This window comes from Pangasianodon hypophthalmus, chromosome 4 (genome assembly GCF_027358585.1).
Source record: "Pangasianodon hypophthalmus isolate fPanHyp1 chromosome 4, fPanHyp1.pri, whole genome shotgun sequence".
NCBI classification, from domain to species: domain Eukaryota; kingdom Metazoa; phylum Chordata; class Actinopteri; order Siluriformes; family Pangasiidae; genus Pangasianodon; species Pangasianodon hypophthalmus.
The window spans coordinates 5,105,441-5,127,350 of NC_069713.1; the positions used below are offsets into that span (position 1 = coordinate 5,105,441).

General features: G+C 37.4%; 1 protein-coding gene across 1 annotated transcript; it reads right to left on the bottom strand.

Moving 5' to 3' along the window:
* Window positions 1-1,051: 1,051 nt before the first annotated feature.
* Window positions 1,052-20,869, bottom strand: LOC113547217 (carcinoembryonic antigen-related cell adhesion molecule 5). The gene is made up of 7 exons (XM_026947466.3): window positions 20,836-20,869; window positions 11,517-11,552; window positions 9,348-9,644; window positions 5,100-5,417; window positions 4,560-4,835; window positions 3,994-4,116; window positions 1,052-1,776 (listed from the first exon to the last, which is right to left on the bottom strand). The coding sequence occupies exons 1-7, from the start codon at window positions 20,864-20,866 to the stop codon at window positions 1,733-1,735; spliced, it is 1,125 nt and encodes a 374-aa protein (XP_026803267.2). The 5' UTR covers window positions 20,867-20,869; the 3' UTR covers window positions 1,052-1,732.
* Between the last annotated feature and the right edge of the window lie 1,041 nt (window positions 20,870-21,910).

The following is a 21,910-nucleotide window of genomic DNA, read 5'->3' on the forward strand; positions in this document are numbered from 1 at the left end:
CTCATCCAAAGAGTATTTCTGCCTCATGCTCATGTGTTCCTGGGGTATAGTCCAGATCCGCTGTGACCCTGACCAGGATAAAGCTTTTACTGAAGATGAATTTAAAAAATAAATATTGCATTAAACATAATTCTTCTTTAACCACAAGGTGGAGCCAACATACAAAGACAAAAATCCAGCTCTGTTTCAATCTGACAGCAGTGATCTGTAAACTGGTATATGAGCTGGTACATTTATGAACACTGGCTATAGTGTATTAACCATAAACACTTTAGTCTCTCTAATTTTCAGCTTCGAGTGCCTTCACACTGCCAGTGCCTGCTGGTTTGAATTTGTACTAAATATCAGGAATACCTTGAATTATTTTATTTAAAAAATGGAGATTGATGACATTTTCTTTATTTATTTCCCAATAAAGAGTGTGAACAAAACATTATGTAATGATTAAGACAAGTGGAGTGTGTTTTTTTTAGTCTATTGAATGTTAGTAATGTTAAGGTTAAAGTGATTTCTAATGCATAAACTAAATAGCACAGAAGGAGTTGTGAGAAAAACACTTAATATTCAGCATTAATTTTGTAAACATGCAGAAAGAAAACCTGTTGATTAAATCCTGCATATGAATAGTTTTACCCAGGTCAATAAAAATAAAAACTAGGCATACAAACCCCTAATCCTGACTCTCTTGATCCTTCTGCCAGGAGTGTGAAGAAGTGCACTTATGACAAAGTTATCTAGCAGGATTTAACATTGAAACCTTGTAATTCACTCCATAATTATCTTTTGATCATCTGAATCACTGCCACTGCTGTAATGTTAATTTCCTGTGTTGTGTTTTGGACATTTTCAGTGTTATGTTAGTCCTGTACATCAGTGTACCAGTGTGTAAACATGCAGTAAGAGCAACAACATTTCTGTTTGATTCCTCATTTACTCCTGAACTTTACTGCACTGAGATCCTCTACTTACACTGAATAATACTGCAGGATCAAGTTTCTGCTTTTAGCAACAGAAATAAAGTACACGTTATCTTGGTTAATTATTTTTTTATTTAAAAAAATCAATATAAATGCATATTTTATATAAAAATACAAAATGGTGAAAATGCTAATATTTAAAAAGGTGCAAGAGTAGTTATTCAGAGTTTTCCCAGTGTATTACTTGTACTTCATATGATACAACATTGCAACCAGGTTACATAATTCTGTGAATTGATAATGATGAATTTAATTTATCGAATCATTACGTCCACAAATCTCACATAACTACAATTAAAGTTAAACAAATATAAAAACACATCTCAAGGCTGCTCTCAACAGTGCACACCAAGCTTTTTATCAGAAATGTTACATGAAATGTTTTGAGTTTTTAATGTGCAGGTCCCCATATTGGGATTCAATTCATTCCAACAGCAGACACATTTAGGCTTTTTGCAGGTTTTCAGCTGAAGCACAGCTCAATCCTCACATACTAAATCAAAAGCATTAGCTTGCCCAAAATCTTTTTTTCTTTATTTTTATTTTTTTAAGACTATTTTACTTGCTCAGATTACTCAGTACTTTGCAGTAGCAACATTCACAAGCTTTAGCTAAATGAATCCAGTCAAAACAAAAAGGCTGGCTGTAAGATATTGTGCTACATTAGAACAAGTCAATATTATTTTAAAATCCCAACATAACCTTAAAGAAAACACCAAAGCATCCACCAGTGCATTCTCTTAGATGAACTTTGCTCACTCCTCTATGACTGCATTCTTGATTCTGTCTTCAGTGTGAGCTGTTAAATAAATTACAAAAGGTCACTTGTTTCATTGCAACTTCATTCCACGTGTTTATGGCAGAAAAGCAAACAAATTTCATTTGATCTATTCCTAAACACAGTTTAAAGGGATTTTTGTGAATGACAGTGAAGTGACAAGTGACAGTGCTTCAGGAAAAGATTTGAAAAAAAAAAAGATCATTCATTCAGTCATCTTCAAAAATACTGGAACATGTGACTAACAGGTGTTTCTTGTTGCCCAGGTGTGCCCTGTTAGATTGATTGTTTAAAGAATTAAGAATAAAGAATAAGAATGTCTACTCTTGGTTTGAGCCCTGGGTTTTGCTTGCATTTGTTGTTAAAATGGATAAACCAAAATGACAACCTTCTATGGGACTGTCTATGGGAGAAAAGCAAGCCATTTTGAAGCTGAGAAAAGAGAGAAAATCTATAAGATTACAACAATACAAAAATTTGGAATATCTTGAAAAAAGGAAGAAACCACGGGAGTACTAACAACCAGACTTTGAATAGGTTGGCCAAGGAAAACAACAGCAGTTGATGACAAACATTGTGAGAGCTGTGAAGAAAAACCACAACAGTCAGTGACATCACCAACAACTTCCACAGGGCAGGGGTGACGGTATGACAATCCACTGTTCGAAGAAGACTTTGCAGGCAGAAATATAGAGCAATACCTCAAGATGCAAAGCACTCATCAGCAATAGGAATTGGAGGGCCAGATTGGAATTTGCAAAGAAATACAGCGATGATCCACAAAAGTCCAGGAACCAAGATTAACCTCTACTAAAGTGATGAAAAGGCCAAAGGGGTGTGCGGTTTGTGTAGCCCTGGCCACAGAAAAGAGGTGTGTCTACCAGTCTGTCCATCCTCAGACACATCCTCAACAGTTTAAGAAAACCCGGAAAATCATGATTAGTAAGTCTCTGTGTGAAGACAGTTGTAATTAGAACAAATGGTTGGGGTGGGGTACCTCCATTGGGTTTTCGCCATTTGAACTTTTATATGGCCAAAGCCTCAGGGGATATTGGATGTAGTAAGAGAATGCAGGGAGGATGGTCTCACCCCTAGTAAAAATGAGGTTCAGTATATCCTGGACCATCCTAGATTTGTACCAAAATTTTCAGACCTCATCAGTCCACTGGCAGATCTCACTAAAAGGGAGCAGCAGCCGCAGTCCAGTGGACGGAGCAGTGTCAACGGGCTTTTGCAAAAGTGAAGGCAGCTCTCTGTGAGGGGCCAATACTCCCCTGACTTCTCTCTCTCTTGTGTTGCAGACCTATGCACCGGACAGAGGGCTGGGGCCCGTTTTGTCTCAGGTAGCAGAAAGAGAGGATCATCCTGTGCAGTACATAAGCTGAAAGCTGTCTGTCAGGGAGTCTAAACACAGCACTATTAAATAGAAGTGCCTGATGATCAAGTGGGCATGTCTGGCAGACATCACATCATGGAAGGAAGCTCATCAGCTGAAACATGATCCCAGCAAAACTGAACTGCTTTTCATCTCAGATGATTCATCCCCACATCAGGATCTTGTGACCTCCCTGGACAACTCTCAGATCTCAGCTTCTGTCACTGCACGCAACCTTGGGGTATCTAGTCAACTGTCCTTTTCCTCTCACATTGCTAAGATGACACCCTCATGCCGATTTCTCCTTTACAACATCAGAAGAATCTCTCCATTTCTATCCAAACAGGCCACTCAGGTGCTTGTTCAGTCCCTTGTCATTTTGAGACTGAACTACTATAATTCTCTTCTGGCAGGTCTACCTCTGAACTTATCACACCCCGAACTGCACCACATTCCCTCTGATCCTCCAGCACTACTCTACTGGTTCCACCATATCTCAGGGTACAAGGAAGGCCTGAATCATTCCTGTTTTATATAACCCATGCCATGTCTGCCCTGCATATGTTCCTTTGTGTGTGTGTGTGTGTGTGTGTGTGGGTGTGGGTGTGTTCTAGTGATGTGGCGGAGGAGCCACAGCAGCGAATATTTAAATTGCAGTTTTTTGGTTTTGAATACCTGGATCTCATCATACTTGCATTTAAATCTTACTGTAAATGTAGTTTAAAATAAAACAAAATATATATTTTTGGCTTGTTTAATGGTAATATTGAGTCAAATGATTTCTACTTGTCCTAAGGTGAAAATGTTTTTCTGTCAGTATGCTTGTTATGTGAGACATAGAGACTTACTGAAAGAGTTCTTACCTCGAGCTCTGTAACATTTGACCAGCAGAATGATGGTCACCAGCAAATATGGAGCGGCCGTCACTACACTACTGATCAGCATGAGCACTGAGGATGGAGCTTCTACACGTGATGGGCCTGGCGCTGATAATAATAGTTATAAGTAATAAAGTTTTATTCATGCTGAATTTTTTGTAGTTTTAGCTACAGTACAAATAAGTACATTTTCACATGTGCTCTCTCTCTCTCACACACACACACACACACACACACATGAACACTGCATATTGTACACAGACTTACATAAATTTAGCACTATAGTTTACATTATGTAAAGATCCTGAGTTCAACACAATAAGTCACAATTGTATTTTTAAAAATATTTCAATGATTTCTCACATCTGAATGAGACCCAGGTTTTTGGTGATTTTTCTCTTTCTGGGTATTTAAAATTACAAAACATTCAGAACATTCGAAACATTACTGAGATAAATCAGTTAAGTGTCTCTTGTTGAACAGTCCTGAATATTCTGTAATTAAACGTTTCTTTTTTCCTTTAACAACAAACACACTACATGAAGACTCACCATACACTGTGATGTTGACAGGATTACTGTTTTCTTCAGATTGAGACTCACACCAGTAAACTCCAGTGTGGGATGTGGAGAGTGAGCTGATTTTACATGTAGATGCTGTAACTGATCCCGATTGTGAACAAATTGACAATCCCCATTTGTGTGTGTATTGTCTCACTGTCCATCCAGTAGAGTTACTCTGGTCCTCACAGCTCAGTGAGAGAGAGTCATTAGTAAAGTGTTGAGTTCTGCTGGGATTGATGATCAGAGAGACTGGAGGAGATTCACCTTAAACACAGAACATTATAATTCACATGTGTTATTATGATTGTGTTTTCATGGCATAACTTGCACTGAACACATTTACACCTCATTTAATTAAACAGTGCTATTTGAGTGAGAATATTCCTCTACCAGTGCTTAGGGCTATTCAACTGCCTTAAACATTCTTGACTCAGGAGGGTGAATATAAAGATTTTTACACACAAACATTAGCATAGCTGTATTTCTCTGTATTAAAAATAAGATACACATTTACACATCTATATATACCAGTGATCCATAGTGGCTGTAGATTGCTGTAATATGTGTGAAAGGCTCGTTCTTCTCTCTCTCCTCTGCACACATAAACTCCTGTGTGGTTAAGAGCAGCAGGACTGAGAGTGTAGTTGCCTCCAGATCCTCTGCTGCTGTCTGAGAGGAGCACCGCTCTATATATGAAATGGCCATTATTGTCACTGTATGGAACATCTCTGTACCAGCTGAATGTCCAGTCTGTATAGGAGTCTGTAACCTCACAGCTTAGAGTCACTGAGTCTCCTTCAGTCAGCCATGTCTGTGGAGATACTTTCAGTACTGGCTGTGGTGTCTCTGTTACACAGGAAATACAACATTATAAATCTATATACTTACACAATCAAAATCTTGCCATGAATTTCTAATGTCAGACCAACTAAGGAGTATGGAATAATTACAAATACTAAATATGGATATAAAACTAATTACACTGTTATTACTAAGTTCACATATCCGAACTGAAATAAAGTCATATTTAAAACTAAACAAAATAATTTCACAAAAAAGTCTTCATTATTAAAAATGAATAAGACTCAACCTATTCTCAGTGCCTCAATAATTTGTAAGAATTTGTGAAATTTAATTGAAATGAAAAATTACAATTAAGATTAGAAATATATCTGGATATAAGATATATCTATATATCTACATACAGTCAGGTCCGGAAGTATTTGGACAATGACAGAGTTTTTGTGATTTTGCCTTTATATACCACCACAATGGATTTGGAATGAAACAATCAAGGTATTTGGACAAAGTGATATAATTGTAAATATAACCATAATTTTAATACTTGGATGAAAATCCTTTGCAGTCAATGACTGCCTGAGGTCTGGAGCCCATGTTCTCAAAACTCAAATTCTGAGTTTCCTCCCTGGAGATGCTTTGCCGGGCCTTCACTGCAGCCACCTTCAGTTGCTGCTTGTTTGTGGGTCTTTCTGTCTTCAGTCTTGTCTTCAGTGAGTGAAAAGCATGCTCTATTGGGTTGAGATCAGGGGACTGACTTGGCCATTGAAGAATATTCCATTTCTTTGCCTTCAAAAAGTCTTGAGTTGCTTTTGCAGTATGTTTAAGGTCATTATCCACTCGCACTGTGAAGTGGCGTCCTATCAGTTTTGTAGCATTTGGCTGAATGTGAGCAGAGAGTATAGCCCTATACACCTCAGAATTAATCTTGCTAGCAGTCACATCATCAATAAACACCAGTGAGCCCATTCCATTGGCAGCCATACATGCCCATGCCATAACATCTCCTCCACCATGTTTGGCACATGATCTGGTATACTTTGGATTATGAGCTGTTCCTTTCTTTCGCCATATTTTTCTCTTCCCATCATTCTGCTACAAGTTAATCTTGGTTTCATCAGTCCAAAGAATCTTATTCCAGAACATGGGAGGCTTTTTTAGATGTTTTTTTCTGGCAAAGTCTAATCTGAGCTTTCCTGTTTTTGAATGTTACCAGTGGTTTGCACCTTGTTGTAAACCCTCTGTATTTACTTTCATGAAGGTGTCTCTTGATTTTAGATATTGACAATGATATGCCTACCTTCTCCAGAGTACTCTTGACTTCTGTTGATGTTGTGAAGGGGTTATTCTTCACCAAGGAAAGGATTCTGCAGTCATCCACTTTAGTTGTCTTCCGTGGTCTTCCAGGCCTTTCGATGTTGTTGAGCTCACCAGTGCTTTCTTTCTTTTTAAGAATGTACCCAACTGTTGATTTGGCCACACCTAAGGTTTTTGCTATCTCTCTTATAGATTTATGTTGTTTTTTCAGCCTAATGATGGCCTCCTTCACTTGCATTGAGATCTCCTTGGACTTCATATTGGTAGCTCCAGTCGAACAGCTGCCAAATGCCAACTCAATACCTGATATCAACTCCAGACCTTTTATCTGCTTCATTTGTCTTGAAGTAACGAGAGAATGGACCGCACCTGGTCAATTAACTTCTTGTCAGTTAATTGTCCAAATACCTTTGAGCCCCTGAAAATGGCAGTACTTTGCTTAAAATGGCTGTAATTGCTAAATGGTAAATGCCATATTTTTGTGGAACCTCTTAAAATACAGCTGAAAGTCTACACTTCGATTACATCTTGATTGTTTTATTTCAAATCCATTGTGATGGTGTATAAAGGCAAAATCACGAAAACTCTGTCATTGTACAAATACTTCCGGACCTAACTGTATATATATATATATATATATATATATATATATATATATATATATATATATATATATATATAAATATATATATATATATATATATATATATATATTTTTTTTTTTTTTCTTTACACTGAGTTTGTGCTTAAACTTCATCACCTCTTCCACCATATTTTATGAAATTGTTTTATTTAGCTGTACATATGATTTTACGACAGGTAACAGGTGTTCAGGTGTTTAGTTGCACACATATAACCATGTTACAATCAGTGTTACACTCACGGTAAAACCACATTTTATGAATAGTATTTACAGTATATTATTACTATTTGTAAATACATTTTATTACTACTACTACAACATAGTATTTATGCTGTTTCTTATAATGTAGTCAAGTGAAGGTGATTTGTACATATTTTTTTCTTTTACCATAGTTTAATGTCTTAAAAGTATTAAAGTATTATTATATGCAGTCCTGTGTTTCCATCACAGGCAATTGCTTTAAGACTACACAGGAAGCCTGGCTTCCACTAAAATTGTATTAAAATGTGGCACCGAAATGTTTACCAAAGTTTCTATATTATGCATCAATCTTTGTGAAATTCCATACTTCAGTGAATCAAATGATCAAATATTTCACTGCAATATCACACTGTTAATTCATTTACCTCCAACTGTTTTCCATGAAGAGCTCAGCCTACATGAAAATCTCCTCTGAAGCCCCCAATCCAGAGCTAATACAGAGTTACTGAAGCCAGTGCATCAATTAATGTTTGTTACACTCAGTGGATGACTGGCATTTAACGTGTAATTTTGAATCCCACCTGGATGCATGGTTTCACTCAAACGTAAACATATTGGCACCAGTCAGAATTGTTTGGAGCTTGCTGCGGTGGTGTAATTTGTAAATATTGTAAAGAAACTGTATAAGTTTAAAAATATAAAATTCTGTTTGAGTATTACCATTAATTTCTAAAAATTTGTTGTTTGTAAGTGTAGCTAGCTAGCTGTCACTTCCTTCTTCAGCTAGCAGCTTAGCTGCTTTTTGGCAAGAAATGGCAGATACTGCTGATAGCAACCTGATTTTGTCTTTTGATGCTCACACTCACACAGGGAGAGACTGAAAATTAAACAAAAAGGCAGACCAATGCCAAAGAATTTAATTCAAAAGTGAGCAAGAAAGGTCCTTTTAGTCTGTCTTGGTACAGCAAAATAAATTGGCTATGTTTATTATTTACATTAAGTGAAGCATCCACCATCAAAGTCCCTGTGAAGGAGCTGTTACTGTAGAAATGTCAAGTCTAATGAGCACTAGGATTTACGTTCTGACACTCCTTGTCTAGCGTTTGTCATGTTCACCTCATGCTCTTGTTGCCTAGTTCTTGTTCTTCTAGTTCATGTTCTTTGTGTTTGTTTTACTACTGCACTTGTTAAATCATCATCTGCACTTGCATCCACCTCTGATTTCACTACCTGACAAGAAGCAATAATGTGCAATGGATGAGCACATTAATATAAACCTATCGTTCATGTTTCATATGTAATATTTAATGTGTATTTCTTTCCCTGATAAAGACACACTCAACTATTTTATTTTCACTTTAGCCTTTAATCCCACCATCCAGAGATAACTTATATATTTCAAAGATTCATTCTAGAATAACATAGAACAGTAACAGTTATGTAATATATTTATTTACGGTGCTCATGATTTCAAAGCTGTGGTGATATCAGATACTCCGGTTGCATGTAAATAGCATGTAATGTGCTATTTACATGCTATTTACATGCAACCGGAATATCTGAGATGTTTTACACCAAAATATTGCTTGGAAGTATAAAAAACAATATTTAAAATATTGTTGTATCTGCTTTTCCTTTGAAGGTCAAAACCTTAAGGCTAAGTCTCTTAAAATTACTAAATTCTCAGATAAAACCTTATAATTCCTTAGAAAGGTCTCACATCAACTTCTAATGAATTATAATCTAATTCTAATCTAATAACCACAATTATACTGTAAGTGTAAAACTATACAATTCAGATGTTGCAACAGACTCACCTGATACAGCCAGTGTAACAGCATCACTGATCTCTGAGCTCTGAGAGTCATGTCTCTGTCCTCTGCAGGTGTAGTCACCACGGTCAGATTTTATAACACAACTGATAGTGACCTCCTGCATTGTGCTGTCTGCACTGAATCTATCTCTATTCACATAGAGCCTGTCATTATTCTTATACCAGCTGTATATCCACCCAGAGTCTCCTCCTCCTCTCTGTAGGTCACATCTGAGAATAACTCTCTCACAAGTGTACACATGTGTATCAGGCTTTATGGACACCACCGCTTTAGAACTCCCTATTTAAAAAAAAAATCAGTTGTTAATAAAGTACATAAAGAAGTTCCCAATTGTACAGAGGTGCAAAAAGTCATTTTAAACAACACTATGAACAATTTAACTAGAAGTAAATATATAATTTGCTTTGTAAATATATAATACTGCTTTGACATAAACTTACAGAACCACAGTGAACCAGAAATAAAACTATTATTTTCTGTTGCATAGTTTCGTTGGTCATTCTTTTCTCAATGTTTAATACTATTTATTTTATGTGAAATATTTTCAAAAAAGGAATAGAAAATCAAAAGCCATGCAGTATGAGTGAATTCACAAAGAGCACGAAGTCAAACTGAACATCAGATAAACTGATATGAGAGTAAAGACAAAATAACTGGGATAAAGTGACACAACCTCCTTATACAACCAGTTCCTATTCCAATCAATCAAACAATTAATTAATTGTTTGGTGAATTACTTAATTGTTTGGTCAATTATTTAATTAATTAAACACAACTTCCTTTCTTTATAGCCACAAAACTGTATTGACTAAACAAATTGAAAGACTCTGCATGGTAGTGAACAAAAACAACCTTCTCAACTCCAGTTCAAATCAGACATGTACATGTAACTGGGATTAAAAACTAAATATTGTTAAGGATACAGGCTGAGACATTTTGTTCAGTTGTTTATTTTGTTTATTATATATTTTCTTTTCCTTTCGGTAATATAAAAAATTTAAAAGATTATGTTTATTTAATATGTATATTGTGTTTCATTTATTTAGTCATGGAGAGTTAGGTGAACTCACCTTAGACGTTATGTCCAAAGGGAAGTCCGAGACAGCATGACATCAGGGGACAGAGATGGGAGAGGTAGATGATGGAGAGAGGAGAGGAGAATTAGCACAGTCAGCATTTTCAGAAATACTCCTAAGTTATTTAGGTGACAAACCTTTATAGACATTGAGTATTGTGCGGGTTAAACTGAACATTTTGTTGACTAAGAGTTTAGGTTCGGTTTAGCCGACGACGCACACCAGAAGTGGCTAATTGCTGCTGCTAAGGCCTGTGCTCTTATGGAGGAAGGACTGTGAAAGCTCGCTGACAAAGTGAACTATAGGAACAGTCCCTCATCCTTAAGAGGCAACAGTGTAAATTGATGGGAAGATCTAGATAGTGGTTTGGGCTTTCTGGAACACCCAAACTTCCTCTGGCTCTGTGGGATTCATCACAAGACTGAAAATTTCGTCACCAAGGCCGACCTGAGACTGACATCACGTGCAATTATGGTGTAAACTGCCCCATTGCCAGCGAGACTGTGAGTGAATTTTTATTTTGTCTGCTCTTAGGAGTGAAGCAGCTTCGCTACAGGTCTGCTACAATTATAGTAGTACTTTTTTGTTTGCTTATATTTGCCGGCTATTTTTCTTTTAATTGAATTTACTCTGAGTGAGAACTGACGCTAGCAGTACTTTATCAGGTAGCATTGTTTTAATTTTATATATCACACAAATGGGGACAATACGATTTATTATTATGATTTATTATCATGATGAGTGTTTATTATAATTCATTTATATTTTTATAATTTATTACAATACATTTATTATTATGATGGCTATTATGATTTATTATTATTTGAGGAAGTAAATAGTTCTTTTGGATTTTTATAACTATTGAGTGTTTGTGTTTAAAGGGGATTTTATTAGCTGTGCTCGTACATGTGTGTACACTTCCAGATAACCTCCTTAATCTTAAAAGTACTGTTGGGTATTTCAGTAATTATACAGTTAATACGAACTCAGGTTAGCCAACCCACACCAGTGACGTAGTGGGCGCTATATACACATGAAAAAATAAACAAATAAATGTAACGATATATAAAATTACCTTGAGCATGTGTCAGTGGTATCAGTGAAGTCAGCACTGAAAAGAACCGAAATAGAGAACATGATGTAAACATGAAAGGAATTCAGTGTATGACTACAAACAGCACATTTTAGACTAACTGAACTCATCTGAAAGAAATACAGTCTATTATATGTATCAAATATGTATCAGCAGATATTATTATTATTGAAATATGGACTCAGTGGACACATTAATCTGAACAATAGAACATAAAACCAGTGGACTGTTTCACTGTAACACTGCATGTCCTAAACATACAGTAATCACTCAGTACTTAAAACAGTAATGCTGTTAAAAATCTGTTTGAGATATATGCAAAAGAGAAACGGAAAGAGAAGAGAAAAGGAAAGGCTGGAGTTTTCAGAACGAGCCTGGACACAGGTTACTGTCTGCGTGGAATTTCCCATGTTCTGCCTTTAAGGGACAGACAGCTGAAAATGTTAACAAAAAAGATTAATTAGGCCTACAACAAAGTGACAGAAGTGTTGAAAGTGTGACCTTTAGTGTCAATGTAATTCCTTGGGCATGCCCCCTTTTCTGTCACTTGTGACCATCATTATTATGGAATGTGCATTAATGCAGAGTTTCCCCTGAAGCTTGCTTGTAGCTCGCATTTCATTTGTTATTGTTTTAAAATATCTGGTTATCTCAAAAGCTTTGAGACTAATGCAAACAGAACCAGATTTATAGGAGCTTCATGTCACAGAATGAACTGTTTTAACCACCAGATGTCGCCAAAAAACTCTTGTTTTTGTTAACCTTGCCTAGCCTTTCTTGTTAGGTCTGTTCAGCCCCCTTGTTACTCTGCTCACCTGTACCTCATTGTCTCCCTGTTATGTGACCGTTTAGCTTGTTACCTCAGTGTATTTAAGCCCTGTCTCTTGTCTATGTCTTTGCTAAGTCTTTGTGATCTCTTGTGTACTGCAAATGCTGAGCCTTTTGTTACTCTCTGGCTTATTTTGTCTGATAAAACTCAGCTTGTATGTATGGTAATGTCTCTGGATTTTCCCGTGTTTTTTCTGCCTTTATTCACAGACTGATTTTTGTATTTTTGACTTTTCTGGATTATTATTTGGACACAAAGGAACTGCTCTTAGTGATTTTTTTTACCTCTGATTGCGATTTTTGCTTTTGACTTTTTGCCGGAATTGCTGTGCTTTTGCTAAATAAACTGGAATAAACTCTTTGGACCTTTACTTGTATTGCTCTGCAGTTGAGTCTATCCACCTTCTGATAGTCCAGTGGATTAGTGTGGAACTGCCATGCTGGAGACCTGTGTCAGATTCAGGAACTGAACCCTTCATTAAATTATAATTAACCTCTATTAGAGGTTTCTAATTCAATTTGGAAGAGGCCACGCTTCATGCTCCCTCATGATGTACTACTATTTAATCGGAAAGTCAGAAAGTGTTACTGATTTCAGTTAAACTATTGTGCTAAGGAAGTGTGGGCAAGACCGCAAAGAATATAGCTGAGCGTCAGACACCCTGCTACATCTCCCATCTCTACTGCACACACTTTGTCTTCAACACTCTCTACTCACTTTACTTTTGCTTTAATTTGAAAACATGAATATGATGGCTGCTTTACAATCTGACTAACCCTGTTTGACCAATAAGCATCAACAGAGTTAAGTTCCATCATATTTACAGTCAGTTAAAAGTCAGTTATCTGTCTCTCACATTTGCCTTCAAACCACTTCCCCTTCTTTACTTTCGAATCCATGTTACTCAATAAAAAAAAAGAGAGAGAAAAGTCTCTGTTTTCAGGCCCCTAACACTGTCACTGCTCTGTGTGTTTGTACAAGGCTAATGAGAATATTTGTTTCTGCATTACTTATCTTGTTTATTTTAATTATTCATGATAAAAACACATTAATGGGGTAGTATGTATTAGAGTGAACTTGCTGTACTGAACTGTTTCCCTGCACAGACCATAATAGCAACAAAAATGGTACGGTAGAGTATAAGGCATTTTCTCAGTTCAGGATCAATGTAGTGATCACTATGGTATAGTCACAGTTTAGACTCATCTTCTCAAGTGATGGAAACTAATTTGGAAATGGCCTAGCAATTGAGAAACATACAGCAATAGATAGATAGACAGACAGACAGACTTTTATTTATTGATCCTGAAGGGGAAATTTGGGAAAAATTAAGTCAAACTCCATACAGTCACCCAAGCTCAGGAACAGGAATTTTTGGACTGGATGAAGGAACACCACCTTAAGCTCAACTGCCCCTCAGTCAACCACAACCTCAGTGTACAGCTAGGCTCAACCACACTCAAGCCAACCAGGAATGCCAGAAACCTTGGGGTTACTTTCGATGACCACTTGAACTTTACAGACCACATTTCAACAATTCCACAGTCCTGTAGGTTCATTCTGTATGACATCAAGAAAATCAGACCCTATCTCACTGATCATGCCTCACAGCTACTAGTCCAGGCTCTTGTTATCTCAAAACTGGACTACTGCAATGCACTACTCCTGAGCCTCCCAGCCAGCTGCATCAAACCCCTTCAGCTGATTCAGAATGCAGCAGCATGCCTTGTTTTCAACCAGCACAAAAGGACCCACATCACATCCCTCTTCGTCTCCCTCCACTGGCTTCCTGTAGCCGCCCATATCAAATTCAATGCTTTGATGCTCATTTACAAGACCTTGTCTGGAACAGGTTCTCTCCCACAACCTGTGATCAGTTAACGACAGGCTCCTGGTAGTGCCTACTCAGCAAGACATGAGGTCCTTTTCCAGAACCTTCAAACTGACTGTCCCTCAGTGGTGAAATGAACTTCCAACCTCAATCCGTACAGCAGAATCCTTCACTTCAGAAAACAGCTAAAGACCCACCTCATCCATGAGCACTTACCTAACCACTAACTTGTCCCCATTCAAATAAAATAAATAAATAAATCTGTACTTACACTGGCTCTTATATCTCTACTCTGTGTACTTTCCTTTTCTCTCTTTCTTTTCTGGGTGTTTTCTGTTCATTTTTGAGCTGTGAAGTAGTGCTGGGTGATAAAATGATTGTATTGCAATAAATTCTTCCTTGATAACGATGGTAAGCTGAAGGTGTTCAATTTCAATAAATATAAATACTAAGTCTTCACAGTGGTGAGAATAATGTAATAGTGAATAAACTAGAAGCTCAAAATCAGTGTCATGGAGCAGAAACTGATGGCCACAAGCTCTGAACTAGAAAATGAATTTGTGGCCACTATTTAGTAACACAAGGGAACAAGAAAATCAGGACGTGGCCAAGACTTAGTAACGTAAGGGAACAAGAAAATTCATTCATTGCCATGACTTGGTAATGCAAGGGAACAAGAAATTGAATTTGTGACCACAACTTTGTAATTGGATAGAATGATTAAATTAAGCTTGGCCACATCCTAATAAGGTGTGGTCACTGTGTTGTGCCCCTTCAGCTGGTGTGTGAATATCGGCTATATGAGGTTTTTTTACAGAAAGTGTGCATGCTATATTTGCCTGTTAAATTCTGGGGGTTACTACAGAAACGTATTCCCACACCTAAAAGTGACAAAAAATCAAATTGACTCATGTGAGCAAAGATTTGATTGAGTCCTACTGATAAGTGAGGGCAGCAGAGGTGAGATGAATCAGATGAATATTTAAATGACAGTCTTAGACCTGCCAACCTTCACACATGTTGCATAGGAGCTTCATATTTTAACAGCAGAATGCAAAAAATATGCCAAAAGTGCAGTCTTCTTTTTTCCTCTAATAAAAACAACAGATGTGCCAGTCCTGAATGATTGACAGTTTCTCAGGTGTTTTGAATTCTGCGCTTGAAAGATTCACTGTTGCAGCATCCTCAGTTTTTTGTCATAGTAATTGTAAAATTTTTGTGGCCATGACTTAGTAACACATGGGAATAAGAAAATTAGTTCATTAGGCCATGAGTAATGTGAGGGAACAAGAAAGATACTCTGATGCAGCACCCTCACTTTTTGTCACAGTAAATGGATTTATTTTTTTAGTTCATTGCGAATGTGAAATAAAATATATCAATCTGTGTCTGACTTACCTAATATTAAATAAGTATATAACATCAGTTAACTATATTTATTAAGGATGCCACTGAAATATTTTGGCCAAAAATAGTAAAATAAATAAATTAAATTAAATTAAATAAATAATGTAAAAGACACTTTAGTTTTCATCCAAAAGAGAAAAAAGGCTCAATATTTTGACTAGGACAGAAAAAAACATTAAAAAGGCCTACAATGAAATGTAAAATCTAACACATTACAAATAATATTGATGGAAATTATAATTGAACAGTGAATTATAACACTGTTTGTTTGCTTTGCTAGCCTATGACAGTCAGAATCCATTTATGGTTTCAGGAGGGATATTAGAGTTTAGAATAGTTACACATGTAGGTTTGCACAGGACCTCCAGTAGATGGAAGTGATATTCTTCCCGATATAAGAAGCAACTAAAAATGTTACTGTGCTGTAACCTACATATAAACACAGTCACACAGATTAATTATGCACCTTAATCATTTAGGTTTTTTTTAAATTTGACATTCAAATTACAAAGGTTTAAAAATATTAAACCTCAATTCTTAATGGAATAAAAAATTATATGGCGTAGATAATCCACAATGCCCATGTAAAGTTGTATGGTACTTCAATGCATGACTGTATGAATGTATGCTTTTATGGTTGTAAGACTCCTAAAATCCATTAACTAGAAATGTACATTAATGCAGATTGGCCTGCAGTTTGTTTGAACTGTGAATTTCATTTATTTTCATAGTAAACTATTTGGATATTAAGACTAATGAAAGCAGGATCAAATTTGCAGGGGCTTCATTGCAAATTAAAGCATTATCAACTGTGATTTTAACCTTCAGAAGAGGGCTTTGCAGGTTCCCTCATGATATACTAATAATTCTTCAGGAAGCCCAAGTGTGACTGTTTTCAGTCAAAATATTGTGCTAGTGAAGTGTGGGCAAAACCAAAATTAGTATAGGTGAGCATCAGATAGACACCCTGCTCCACCGCCTGTCTCTACTGCACACACTTTGTCTCCAACACTCTCTACTGCACAGACCCTGGCTTTAATTAATTGACTTTAATACACAATATACATTGCAGTATATAGTATGTGAACAAGATGGAGTTATATTTGTTCACCATATTTACAGTCATAAAAGTGAGTTATCTGTCTCACACATTACCCTTCATGCCTCCTCCCCTTCTTCACTGCTGAACTCCCATCGCTGACTTTCAAAAAAGAGGCAAAACTACAACATCCCCCTTGTCTCTACTCTCAGGCCTCAAACACTCACTGCAATGTGTGTGTGTGTGTGTGTAAAAGGCTAATGTGATGTCTTTGCTTCTGCATACATTCTCTTGGCAAATAAGTGGTGGTGTAGTGGTGATTAAAAACACTGTGCATTAGTTTGGTATTAGTGTGTATTCGAGTGAAGCTGTACTGTGATGCTTCCCTGCACAGATCATAGTATCAAAAAGCATTTTCTCACTGAATCTAGTTAATGCTAACACAGTTTTGTTTCTTTCTCAACTGCGACTTCCTTTATGAAAGTGTAAATACTGTCCAGCTCCATCCTGTACCCCTAATGCCTGACTGACTGACAGAGTAGTGGTGTGTGTGTTCAAGCCTCAACACTTCCTGTGTTCTCACAGACAGACACAGAGAGAGAGAGATGCACACAGAAAATGTTACTTCTATTTTACACTTAGTAGTCTGTTCCTTCTTTTTCCACATTAAGGCTGAGGAGGAGGGAGGGGCCAGGATGTGAGGATGCATGCCTGGTACTGAGTTGTCTAATCAGTGGGAGAGAGTAATAAAGGAGCAGCTGGAAACGCCTGAGGGAGAGAGAGACGCATGCATGTCATCTGGGTAGGAGTGAAGACGTGAGCCAGTCTCCAGTCCATCCATGCCCTCAAAATGACAAAAATCAGTTTGACTCGGATGAGCAAAGATGTCCTCTTGATAAACAAGGAGAAACAAAGTTATAACCGTGCCCAAGCTCCCCTTCCCCTATTATTTCTTTCTTGTGGGAGGTTTTATGACCTCAACCAATACCATCTTGTGGGTATGCGGCAATAAGGCCTATACTAACATACCTCGCCATTGGAACTGGACGGGGTGCTGTTATCCTGCCTTTGTTGTCCCTAGTGTTTCTGTTCATACATGCAGCCAATGGCACATCACTAACCCTTGTTTGTCTCGGCACTGCTTTAAGCGTAGCATCCCCCAGCACTTTGAGGGATATACTCTAGCTGACCCCTGGACTACTCCAAAGGCTAATATTGGCTGGTCACTATTCCTGGGCAGAGGAACCACAGTAGCCTTGATCAATCAAACTAATCAATGATGAACTGAAGGCTATTAGAGAAGTTGTTGCTCAGAATAGGCTTGCATTAGATCTCCTGACTTCAGAGCGCGGAAGTGTCTGTAAAATGCTTAACACCTCATGTTGTTTCTTTATTCCTGATAACTCTCACAACGTCACCGATATTATTCACCATATGAGTGAAACTATAGTCACTCCACTGCCGGCTAGTGACTCATGGTTCGCATGGTTCTTCTCTCTTTGGGGCGGTTGGGGCTGTTGGATTTTGCATTCCGTTATACCAATTGTTGTGAAAGTTATTTTGACTTTTTTGTTGTTAATATATCAACTTTCAGTGTATTTCTGCTTGTGTAAGGGGATCCGTAGGTGCCATAGTTAACAACACTTACCTAGCAGTTCCACTCGACGGGATGAAACAGGTCTTGCTTATTGCTGGGCATGACTATCCTCTGACCTCTAGCATACACGGCCTTAGAAGGTGACTGTCGTTTGAGGTTGGGGCTGTGGGACGGCTCAGTGAGCAGTGAGACCATTTTTGATGCTCCATAATAGCATGCACAGGTCCTGTTGGGACCTAAGAGGGCATGGATATATTGTGAATATATGTCGGCACGCTCTGTGCTGATCTCGTGATATCTTTTTGTTCTTCTTCTGTTCTGTTTTGATAAACATGTTCTGAGCTCGGGCACTCCATGACACAATCTCACTTTGTGAAACACATCAACCGCCACTTCTGTTCTCTGCTGATGCCTTTGTTTCTGCAGATATTGCATATAGATAACTCAGAATACTATACCTTTTTTTGTATAAATACTCCGTGTCTGCTACAATAAACTTTGAAGAGCTTTGCTACTCAAACACTGACTCCCTAAGACAATATGAGGAAGAAATCTTGAGGGGCACCAGACTCATACATGAACCAGTTCTCATCTGGGTGACCCCAGATAGTGTGATTATAAATAATTCCTATAACTGTGTACTACATGGTCAAAAAGTGCAATTGTGTAACCAGGAAATGCATAATAGTTTTCACATGATTCATGAGTCTATTTTGTTGAAGTTATCAGCTGTTCACTGATGGAGACTTCAGTGCAATACTGTTCGTATCAATTGCAGTCCAAAGTCATCTTCATGGTTTTAAGTGGTACCATCCACAGTAATCTCATGTAACTTTAGGGTGTCCGTGTGGGGCCACCCTCAATTTCAATATTCCTTTTGTGCTCAGACAATTGATTTTGAAATTGACCAACTTTTAGCACAATACGTATTCACACCTCCTCCTTCTGAGCTTGCATTGCTGAATTAACAAAAAAAGAAGCAAAACCACAACTGCCAACTTGTCTCTGCTCTCTCACCTCTAACACTGTCACTGCCCTGAGTGTGAAAAAGGCTAATGAGATGTGTTTGTTTCTGCATAACTTTTGCTGTTGTTTTTGATACTAATGAGTAAATAATAATTAATAATTATTTAAAAAAAAACACTGTGCATTAGTTTGGTATTAGTGTGTATTACAGTGAACTTGCTGTACTGTTTCCCTGCACAGACCATAATAGTAACAAAAATAGAAATGTAGGTTATAAGACATTTTGTCTGTAAGTCTAGTTTCTTCCTTCTCTGTCACTAGTTTCTATCATTATTATGGTTATTACTCTGCTATAAGCCATTAACCAGTAATGTACATTAATGCATATTTTTCACCTGCAGTTTGCTTGAACCATGCATTTCATTTATTATCATATTAAAATATCTTAAAAGCACTGAGACTAATGTAAACAGGATCAAATTTGCAGGGACTTCATTGCTGATTTAAGAATAATTAAGCTCTATTGAGTATTCCCATCATTAGTCCCCCACAATGCACTAATAATTATTTAAGAAGTGCAAATGTAACTAATTTCAGTCAAAATATTGTGTTAATGAAGTGTGACTACGACCATAATGAATATAGGTGAGTATCAGACAGACACCCTGCTCCACCTCCCATCTCTACTGCACACAATTTGTCTCCAACACTCTCTACTGCACAGATCCTGGCTTTAATTTCCTTTACTGCTCAAATGTAAACAAGATGCATTTCAATTTGGCCAACAATAAGCAACAATAAATAAGTTATATTTATCCACCATAGTTACAGTCATTTGTTTCTAGACAGTTATCACACATTCATGCCTCTTCCTCTTCTTCACAGCCAAACTCAAGCCAGTTATTGTAAAAAAAAAAAAAAAAAAAAAAAAAAACACAACAGACAACAGCCTATCTCTGCTCTCAGGCCTCTAACTAATCAGTAAATAATAATTACTAATTTAAAAAAGCACTGTGCATTAGACGGTATTAGAGTGAACTTGCTGTACTGAGATGTTTCCCTGCACAGATCATAATAGTAACAAAAATGGAAATGTAGGTTATAAGACTGTAGGGTCTTTCTTAAATGTAGGTTATTTCTCAGTAAGTCTAGTTAATGCTAACATGGCTTTGTTAAAACCTTTCTTTTCACAGGAAAGACCACCAGAGTCTCACCACAGCAGCTAAAGTCACAACCATGACTTCCACTGGTGAAAGTACAAACACCATCCAGTCATTTTCTTTTAGCAGATCAAATGATCATGAGAGGTTGTCACTGAGCAGCAGATGACAGCAGGACACAGAAGATCAGGTACAGATTCCAACAATACAGACTCGTTTACTCGTTAAACTTGCTCTACTTGTACTCTTACCTGTTGAACTATCATAGTTACTGAGAGTAGCTGCACATCAAACTAAACCCTTCTCATAACAGATATGGATACACTGATCCACCTGAGCAGTCATGCTGAAGTACACACAATGTCCTAATCACACAATAAGCTCATCACTCAGGACATTCAGACTGCAGATGAACAACTTTATACCCCACCACTCACTCTAATGAAGACACAAAGAAGAAACATTTACTCACAGAGCATCACAGGGAGTGGACTGAACTCCATCCTGTCTCTCTAATGACTGACTGACTGACAGAGCAGAGGAGTGTGCTAAAGCCTTACCACTTCCTGTTCTGTCTCACAGGGGGGGTTTGTGGCATGGGGTGGATGCACGCTATTATTTTTTCTATTTTAGTGGACACAGACACAGCAACTTCCTGTGTTCTTTCAGAGAGAGAGAGAGAGAGAGAGAGAGGCACATATAAAATGTTATCTTTATTTTAGTCACAGACTTGGTAGCTCATGTACCTTCATTTTACACATTAAAGCTGTTTTAAGATTCACACTGTAAAACCTATACACCAGTACACCTGCTATTATATAGTCAGCCAATCATGAGGAAGCAACAAAATACATAAAATTATGCAGATACAGATCAAGAACTTCAGGTAATGTACAAAACAAACATCAGAATGGGGAAAAGTGTGATCTCGGTGTGTAACTTTGACCATGGCATGGTTGTTGGTGCCAAAAAGGCTGGTTTGAGTGTGCGAAAAACTGATGATCTCCTGTGATTTTCACACACAGCAGACTGTAGATTTTACACCATGGTGCTATACACAAAAAAAATCCAGGAAGCCACAGTCCTGTGAGTTGAAACACATTGCTGCTGAGAGAGGTCAGAGGTAAATGGTCAGACTGGTTCAGACTGACAGGAACACTACAGTTACTCAATTAACCACTCTTAACAACCGTGCTGATCAGAAAAGCATCTCAGAACAAACACATCAAACCCTATCCAACCTCAAAGTTATTTGAAATAAATTAAAATCTGTAACATGAGCAGTGTTTTCTTGCAGGAACATTTTATTACACAAGGAGCACATCATGACTCAAACACATATGCAGAACACGCATTGATTCAGATAGTGAAAGTAATAAGACACAAACATTTTCATGGCTAGTATTCTAGCCATAACCGGGTATACCCACTTCCTTCTACTGGATAGAAATTTCATTTGCATTGGCCTAAATCAATTTACTCTTTTCAGATTATTGTTTATTGATTATTGTGTAATGTAGCTACAGAACACGAGGGGTGGTAGAGGG

Coding starts and splice junctions, on each gene's coding strand:
- LOC113547217 (XM_026947466.3), bottom strand. CDS start 20,866: ATGGAGTTCAGTCCACTCCCTGTGATGCTCT. Junction 11,553..20,835: donor TCCACTCCCTGTGATGCTCT/GTGAGTAAATGT, acceptor GGTTCTTTTCAG/TGCTGACTTCACTGATACCA. Junction 4,836..5,099: donor ACAGCCACTATGGATCACTG/GTATATATAGAT, acceptor TCTGTGTTTAAG/GTGAATCTCCTCCAGTCTCT.